Source organism: Arctopsyche grandis, chromosome 2 (assembly GCF_051622035.1).
Source record: "Arctopsyche grandis isolate Sample6627 chromosome 2, ASM5162203v2, whole genome shotgun sequence".
Taxonomy (NCBI): Eukaryota; Metazoa; Arthropoda; class Insecta; order Trichoptera; family Hydropsychidae; genus Arctopsyche; species Arctopsyche grandis.
The window spans coordinates 25,533,427-25,543,223 of record NC_135356.1 but is presented as its reverse complement, the minus strand read 5'-3'; the positions used below and the strand labels follow the sequence as shown (position 1 = coordinate 25,543,223).

Genomic DNA, 9,797 nt, shown 5'->3' with positions numbered 1-9,797 from the left:
CATTGTTTGTCGGTAGTGGAGATGGTGGAGATGTTGTGATCAGATACGTTAACTGATTTAGCTTTAGAATAGAAATTATAAATGCAGAAATTCCAATTTTAGTTTAATATATAAATTTTATTTTTATTTTCATTAGAACAAAAATAAAATAATACAAAAAATTTTAACATAAAAGTGAAAACAAAATTAAAACTTGGCCTCAGGTAATACACGAATTAAAATTTATAATGTTTAATTTCGATATGAAAATCATTGACATATCTCTTTTTATATTCAATAAACGTAACATAAAATAATCACATTATTGAAAACGCTGACAATCGTTATACTTTTCTTTAAAATATGATTCATCTATATATATAAAAACTTAGATAAACAACCAAAAATTTTAATGTGACTGAAACGAAAATGAATAAAAACAAGTAGTAATTCACGAAACATTGATCCTTTGGCACAAGTAAACATTATATTTCGTCATAGAGTATGTTATCTCGTAACCCTGCGATTTAAAAATTAAATAAAATTAAATTAAAATGAGAATCGTTTTCTTTCTCTTATGCCTTTATGCGACATACAACATCGTAAAGTTTAATAATTGAATTATGAATGAATTCCTTAATAATCCTAAATGTAAGAGATACTTAAAAAAATCTCACTTATAGCAAAATCTGCACTATCATAATAGTGTAGACATTATTATTATATTTAGGACACAAATTTTCCAAGTATTTCAAAAAAAAGTAGCATTTTGCCGACAAACTCAATTCAATGTTTCAAGTTTAATAAAATAAAATATATTCGAGGAAAACATTCAAGTGTTGCATTTTTATAAATTCGGCGTTCGGTTACAATTCTAACGACCGCATTCCAAAAACCTGAAAAATCCATATTCCAATTTTGTGTTCAATTAATAAAACCCTTTCCGCACAGCTTTACAGATACAATTAACATTCAGATAAATGACTTATATCAACTACATGGAATTATTTCTTATGACAAATGTATTCATAAATTAAATCTAAAACAGAAAGCTCTGTTATCAGAACCAAAAAACGAGATGTGAATACAAAATCATCCTTAAATATTTTTACTGTATCACATAAATACATAATACACAAATACATAATACACTCCGAGTCTCTTTTTATGTGAATTTTTTTGACAACTGAAGTTCTGTGATTTATATTATTTAATGCAATTCTCAAAAATATATATTTTGGACTATATTGACATAATGAACAGCACATTGTTTACATATGTATGTTACGTGCGAAATCAAGTGATTCCCCATTTTGTCACGAGATATTGCCGAGTACTTCAGTGTTGGAGCAGGCAAGTCCAGTCAATAGCGTATGTACATGTACATAGTATCCTGTGTACATAGTATCTGTAGCGTAAAAAGAGACCTGTGTGTACACACTTACATATATCTAAACCTATATGAAATTGACTCAAATGTGACTATTTATGGAATAAGAAAAAAATGTATCATTTAAATAGCAAAATATACAAATATAAGCAAACTATTTTTTATAGCTTAATTTTGCTGCTTGGAAAGGGTAATGAACACTAAATTTAAGATCAAAAATTACTTCTTATTCTTTCCGCCCTTTGTCTTAGCTTTGGCGATTTTCTTTTGCTTTTTCTTCTTCAGCTTCTGCACTTTCTTCAACGCTTTAATTTTCCGTTGACTCTTCCAAACTGGATGCTGTCCATCCTTTAGTTTACCTTCATCTTCGTCGGGTCCTTTTCCATTTTCTATCATTATAATATCATCCGAATTCTTTGCAGCCGAATTCTTTAAAAAACCAAGGAAACAGAAATTATACATTGGATCAAATCAAACATCACAACTTCCGCACTTAAATTGCAACTTAATTTCATACTTAATTTCATCATTAACAAAATACAAGCAAACACAGATAAGAAACACAAAACCGTCGAGTAATTTCAAATTTTGACAAACATCCAATATTTTTTGTAATCTAAAAAGGTACATGTATATTTGGAGTTAAATGAAGCAACATATGTATTCAATAACAAAAAAGCGCAAAAAAACCATTAAAAAAATAATGCAAAAATTAAAACAATCTTTCATTATACATACATGTAAGAAAAAAATAATGCACAAATTAAAACAATCTTTCATTATACATACATGTAAGAAAAAAATAATGGTTCATAATAATATTTTCAATACATATTACACATAATAGTCTTAACAATAACAAAAACGCACATTTTCATAAAATTAATCGCAGCAATGTATTATAATATTACATAATTAAATTTGTAATAATAATAAATAAAATATTAAACCTTATTAGAAGCCTCAATCGCTGCAGTCATCTCAGTCAAGTCTTTCATTATTTCTGCACGACGAATTTTCTGCGCTGCCTTTGTCAGACCCAAAGTTTTTTTCAACTGTTCGATAGCCTTTGCATTGTATATCTCCCTCTTGGCCTTGACGTTACGTCTTCGAGATTTGCTGCGTAGAGACTTCGCCATTGTGCGTACAAGTCTGGAAAAAAAAAACATAAAAATTGCTACCATAATTATGTAAAACTTCATCTCGCAAGCTTCACTTAAAGTAAAAAAAACAATATTTGAAAAGATAAAGGTTTAAAACTGGAAATGGCTAATATTTTTGATAGCAAAATCTTGCCTAATTTGCACATGTTTTATTTTACAACGACTCCCATCTGACTGAAAATCATACAAAAAAAAAAAATACATCAAAGAAAAGAATCTTTATAATTATAAAATTTTAGTAGATGATAAAATAATGAACAAATATCTAATTGACGGACATTCATATGCACGTCCAAATACATATGATAAGGACAATGACCAAAAAATTAAGCAACTTTAGAAAGATCATTCAAAACCTATCTAGCCACATTTACCTTAGTAAGAAATCTTACACTTATCAAAATAGTCCAGTTTTTTTACATTTCTAAAAAAAAATTCTAAATTCTCGTAATTATACCCCAGCAACACAATAATAAACGGTGCTAGCTTTATTTTTTTGTTGTACTGTTATTCTAGTGTGTACTTATGCTGTGCTATACGCTAACGAGTATCTAGAAATGTCAGAAACTTTAATAAAGACACATTATATTGACAAAAAGTATTTCCCTCAAATGTATGACTTTGTATAGGAGGTAATCCACGACGACTACATAGTGAAAAATAATATGACTGTATTGTCACATATTAAAAACTATTGGCATACATCTGACTGCATCGTCAAACACGGAGCGGATTATTGGTCACTTTCAGTCTCCCGAAATGAGAGACCAAAAGCGACCGGGCATGGCCCGGCTCTAAGCAATCTTTGTATCATAATTCGAAGAATTAGGGCAATACCTAGATAATTTTTTTTGAAGTATTTGAAAATCTTAAGGTGCTGTATTTTTTCTTTCCTAAAATTCCTTGAAAGCCCACGTCAATTTAGCGTGACTTTATCAAAGTTCCTGTCATTTCTAGATATGTGTAATCGTATAGCACGGGATGAATACACACTAGAGTAACAGAAAATAAAGATAGCACCATTAATTTATGTGTTACCGGGGTAAAATTAGGATTTTTTAAAAAATGTAAAACATCCAGACTATCTTAACAACTTGAAGTCATCGTAATAAGGTAAGTGCGGCTAGATAGCTGCTTTGCATCGATCCACAGAAGACCCTGTATAATCAGAGGGTTACCAAGACATGATAATCGTCCATTTTTCTTTTACTAATTTCGCTTTCACTCATACGGACAATGCAATAAATTGTGCATATTGAATAAATCATGAAATACGAAGTCTTACGATTAGATGGAGAGTATATTAAGTGTATACTTTTAAACATAATCAATTTCATCGCGCAATGAAAAATAATCACGTGAAACGCAAAATGATTAATTTATTCAATCATACTCAAACAGAGCTGAATATTTTCGCTAATTAATTCAATTAAATAAAAATATTTTATTTCTTTTACATATACGCACACTATTAAATGTGTAATTTATTTATTTATTAAGATTTTAATTCATGTTTATGGTACTGTCTAAGAACTGTTTCCAAGGGAAGAAAGTATGCTCCTTTTTTACCCAGAGTTGAACACGAGATAAAATATGCCATTAAGATAAAAGCATTACATACACACATACCAAGATCATATTACTCAGTTCTTAAACATCACGTATTCTTGCGATAAGCATATGCCAAAGTAAAAAGTGACATCACCATACTGACAGAAGAGAGACAAATTAAGATTAGCGAAAATACACAACTCTGCTTGACTTAAAAATCGCATATAATAAATATAGTTCAAGGTTGAATCTCGAAAATCGATCGCCAATACACTGGTAAACGCAATTCTACTATCCAATGCAAGGCATCAGTACGTACGCAAAACTTGGCAGTGGATTCGTTAAACTGATATCGTCTTACAAATAGACCAATTTTTTTCCATTTTAAACGTGTTGATGGGTTGTGGTTCTTCAGTCTGAATCATAAATGAATCGCAAGTCCAGACGAATCACAGACGTGGTTATGTCCGACCCCGAGAACTTCATCGGTTCCTATGGGCTAGAGAAAAAAGAGTGATGTTCTTTAAATTTCATTCAGCCGGTTCAACAAGAACTCGTGACAAAGATCAAGATACGAATAGTTCATACCCTGACCGTAGTTCTATAATAAAACCACACGTGAAAGAACTACACAGAGAGTGTCCCTGAGATTCAAACGTCGCAACATTGATAGCCAATCAGTCAAAAGGTCGCTGACCTATTCGGAGAAAATGCATACAAAGAACAAATTTCCATGAAAGCATTTCAAGCTATGTAATTCGTAAACTCGACACAATCGACTAATTTTAGCATCCCAACGAACTATGGCCTATTTTATTACCACTTTGTTCGTCGTTCTCTGCCGACTATTTGCCTATCAACACTTTCCGGCTCATATCAGAATATTATTCAACCTACAATCGTTCCAAGCATACTCGGTTCTGATATATTCGAAGCGTGCACTGAACTTTATGTAACATTTTTGAATAAGTCAATACTGAACATATTGAAATAGTTTATTTAAAATTCATTCGTCCACACGCCAACCTCATACTCAACTCATTATATATTCACTCGTAAGTACATATGTGGGTTTATTTGCTATATTTAAACCAATGAGCGTGCATCGAGTGAAAACGAACAAATCTATACAGACAGAAAAAATACTAATAAAGAATAGCATTTAAAGGTTACTGTTTGTCGGGGCCGCGCCTAGGAGTTTGGCCGCCTTAATTATATCAGCATTTGTATAAACCATATTAATTCGAGGTATTAACCAAAAAAACAGACTGAAAACCAAAACTTAATGTTCTGAATAAGACCAGACAACAAGAGAGACGGAAAGTTTTCAAGTTCGTTCATGAAAATATAGTGTTTTCACCCCCCAATTCGACATCTAAGCCATTCTTCTTCCGAGACCGAGCAATACTCAACATCCATGAAGAAATGAAACTGGCAGTTGCAAAAATAATAGAACATAAAAGACTTAGCTGCATGCGAAGCTATACCTGCTATCCCGTTATTTCCCCAAATCAGAGTTCGGGTGTGTTACAAGTTGTATTTAAATGATTAATGAATTTTAAAAAACTGTGATGTCTTTTTAATATTTTTTAAGGAATATGATTTTTTCAACTCTCATTTCATTCGGCCGCCTGTGTGCGTTGCACACATAAAAATATGGTAGACGCAGTCCTGCTCCTTTTTATAAAGAGATGTCAAGTTTTGTAATATGAATACTAGGTATGAAGTGGACTAAACTTTAAAAATTAAGAGGGACATGCTAAAACTGTCAACTAAACTAAAATAACATCGACATAGACAATTTGAATGATGATTTTTAGGTACTTATTGGTTATACGGGCGCGCGTATTATTAATCGTAAAAAGTTGAGTGCGCGCATTACACACTCACCGATCCAACCCATTCGAAATGATGAATGAATGTGTGTGTGTGTGTGTGTGTCTTCGTGGATGTGTCACCCGTTGCTCGTCCTGACGTCACATGATGCTCCAGACCCCCCCCCCCTCCCCACTACCACGCTTCCCTGCGTCCACTTGTCTCTGATTGGTTGCGTGTCCACGGTCTGCCACATATCACATCCCATCGGTTTTTATATATATTATTATATTATCATTAAAACAAGGACGAAATATATTAAACGTTTTCTTAACTAAATTTATTTTGAAAACAGGATTTTCATATACATATTCCCTATTAGTCTGAATATAATGCGACCTTGAACAATACGCAATTTATATATTATATTTAGAGTAAGATTGAATGGAAAAATTAAAAACCAAAACAATCCTCCATATTCCACTTCCCATAAAATATCATCCTCCCATCTAGATTATTGGATTATTCCCCAAAGATTGAAATTTGTGTTGTTTTTTTTTTATTATTCCTATAGGTTTCAGTGGACGATTTTCTGCTAAAAGCCTATTTAAATCGTCGGAATGGTTTATTGACTTATCGTGGAGTGAAACGTGGTATTTAGTATCGTTCTGCGCAAGAGCGCGAACATGACACGTATCCATTTTGCGGAAAAATATTTTTGATAAAAAACACTGTTACAAATCAGGTTAATATGGTGTCATATTAACGATTCATCATAATGATTGAAGAATTCAAAATGTTGGTCTTGTACTGAACAATCGCTTCTATATTGCCAGCAGCTGTTCAGGGAATGGATTATTTTAAGAAGTTTGTAGAATAATTCGCTCCTCCTATGGGGGTATTCGGTATTGGTATGAAGTAATGGGTGTTTTCCTTGAGCAAAATAAACAAACGAGCCAACTTATGTACATATATTATGAACAATGCAATTCAAAGAAATAGAAAATGTATATGTATATCGAGTCAAAACAAATCCCCATGTGTTAAATATTTATTGCGTATAAACCGCTAAAATGGGTGTATAAATAAATTTTAAAAAGGTTATTTATCAGCTTCCCTGACATTCAACGCATTTAGTATGTATGTATGTATGGTTTTGATCCGTTCAATACCTTGGATTGGATAAACATTTGTCAATTTTATTAAACGTAATATGAAGCAACAACACACTAATCGTTAGATCGTTCTAAATGTGTAAAATAAAAAAAAATTTATAACTTTACAGTCCAAGTGTACATTTCGTTTGTTCATGAACATACTAGTTTGGTCATACACAAACCAATCTGGCCAGTTAAACTGTACACAAAAGAACAAATCGACAAACGAACTACATAGTTTGTTCATGCACAAACTGTATTCTATGTATGTATGTCTGGGTTGAAATAATTTAAAAAGCGAATGCAACCTAATACGAGGCTTGTAAAAGATCAACACAAACGGAAATTATAGCAATGTTGTAATCAGTGGCGGCTCGCGAGAATTCATAGGGGGGGCTCCAGAGATTAATCGGACTGTAGTAGCTCGTTGACCATACCGGTGATCAAATGCAGACAAATACTATACTAGGAAGTCTATATGGACGGCAAAAATAGCATGCATTTGTACTATACTGGGAGGGCTGTAGCCCGCACTCCATATAGACGAGCCGCCACTGGTTGTAATGTGGTTTCCACCGAATTTCCCATTTTAAATACACAATGTTCCGAATCTACATATTTGAAGATAGCTTTTGACTTTTAAACCTATTGTTCGCTTGTGAACAAACTATTATAGTATGTTCATGAATGAACCGGAGTGAACACTTGGAGTGTAATAGATGTAAGGTCAACCCTCCGAGTGCTGACGTCGTTTCTGTTGAAAGCCCGCCACGCTGAAAATTTCGTCAACATTTCCAAATAGAATTATTTAGAAATAATTCGATTTGGTAATAAGTCTAAAAAAATTGTAGCTAATCCAAACAAACCCTAGATCACTACCGCCGAGGATTTCGAGTTTTGTAAAGGTGTGTGTTTAAAATATATAATATAAATAAAATATATAATAAACGGGTGCACCTCACGGGATCGAATGTGAAATGCACGAAAAACCAAATATCGGAAGGCGAAGATCGAAAGATCTTAAGTCGAGAGATCAAAAAAAAGGGTGCATGGTAATCGGTACATACTCACTTAATTTGCGCGAGCAGGATACAACAGGAACAGGTTTTTCCTCCCGTAGTCTGCGCGCGCACATTTATACGGGAGGGGTAGACCCATAATGAACAAAGGAAGTCTATTGAAGAATATATTTTTCCAAAACTAGTTCCATCTTCTTCATTGTTCTTAAAATGTAATGCTCACAATCTAAAATACTCCGCAGTTGGGGATTTCCATCGATAAATTCTGCTATGGTTATAAATTCAGAAATTCCAGTGTAAACCAGTCTTTATAAACGTTAGCACGAATTACACGATCCATGTTCAATGCTACCTGGAAAGGCGTAGCGGGTAGTATTCTTGATTATTTTTAAAAAACAACGTCCGTCGGCGTAATTCAAGCTGATGGATTTGTTGGCAAAACACTGATTGGCGTAGATCAGCATTCAAAGGATTAAGAAAAAGTCCTCTTATAATTTATTTTTCATATAACTTACGAACGGAATTAAAAAAAGTGAGCATATTGTTCGACATTTTTTACATAATGTCCAAAAATTATACTACGCAAATTTGAACCATGTGTCGTATTTTATAGAATTTTCCATTGCTTTATAGCCAACCGTTCTTTGTGATATCGTTCGAGGTCATCCTTTGCGATTCCTATCTTTTTTTTTTTAAGCCAATTGAGATCCATATTGTTCAGACTTACATAAATTGTAGGTAATGCGCAGATCCAATGTCACCTCCCATAAATCCTATTGATGTGTTTTGTAATCGAAAATGGCCGGTTCCATATTGAAACGAAAACTGAAGAGACATATTCGTAAAATGAAAATGAAAATTGGAAACGATTCAGCAGCAAAAAGAATTATGGTTTATTGAAATAGTAAAGGGACTTTTGCCGCACCTTGTAGTGTGTGAAAAATATTGGCAGGTTTAATACGCAGCATGCAAAGTGTGGTCGGCTGTAAATGGGTTAATGGGGAGGGGGTCGATCGCCCCTATCGCCCATTGTACATGTCATTGATGTTTGTGGAACAATATGGTAGTAATAATTCAATTGGGATTCAATAACATTCGCTGTTGCAAACGGGCCATTGTGTTCCTAGTTAAAATGCGCCAAAATTTCACCATCGTGGCGAATGGCGTACGGAATGTGCCGAGCGGTAAGTCGACGTGCCTGAGCCCGTGAATGGTGCGATCGATCGACCCTCGCGAGAGTGAACCTGCGTTTATTTCGTCGCAGACTCACCCTGGACCATCAGATCGAGTGGGCGCGAGTTGACAATCGAGGGTACAGTGATGTGCGGTGCCTGGAGACATGGCGCATGGAGACATGAGGGCAGGTGGAGTTGCGGATCGATTGGCACACTGGGGAGACCTTCAACCGACGAGGGTCGGACTGTGATGAATGAAAGGCAACGGGGCGGAGTCGCCAGCTCAAGAGATAGGGGATGACGGACTCACCTTCGCGACAGGAGCTGGAGATGAAGGAACACTAGCGGACTCGGCGAGACGTCGACGGAGTATGGCAGGGTTAGCGCCAACTGCCGCTCAAATAGACAGCCGAGAGTATGGCAACACCGCGCACATGCACGCCTGCTGTTATAACACGCATTAGCGTGGCTAGTTGACTCTATGTGTGGTTTCGTACCTCGTTGCCGTACTGCGCTGTGACGTCACTGAGTGCTATAACTGCGAGCTT

The 9,797-nt window shown here is 34.5% G+C and overlaps 1 protein-coding gene across 1 annotated transcript; it reads right to left on the bottom strand.

Moving 5' to 3' along the window:
- Positions 1–92: 92 nt before the first annotated feature.
- On the bottom strand, positions 93–9,619 carry LOC143922455 (uncharacterized). The gene is made up of 3 exons (XM_077445693.1): positions 9,560–9,619; positions 2,320–2,521; positions 93–1,798 (listed from the first exon to the last, which is right to left on the bottom strand). The coding sequence occupies exons 2-3, from the start codon at positions 2,506–2,508 to the stop codon at positions 1,589–1,591; spliced, it is 399 nt and encodes a 132-aa protein (XP_077301819.1). The 5' UTR covers positions 2,509–2,521; positions 9,560–9,619; the 3' UTR covers positions 93–1,588.
- Positions 9,620–9,797: the final 178 nt, after the last annotated feature.

Bases quoted from the DNA above. Each gene is read 5' to 3' on its own strand.
- LOC143922455 (XM_077445693.1), bottom strand. From the start codon at position 2,508: ATGGCGAAGTCTCTACGCAGCAAATCTCGAAGACGTAACGTCAAGGCC. The intron at 1,799-2,319 runs GTTTAATATTTT...GGTTTTTTAAAG, and splicing joins CGATTGAGGCTTCTAATAAG to AATTCGGCTGCAAAGAATTC.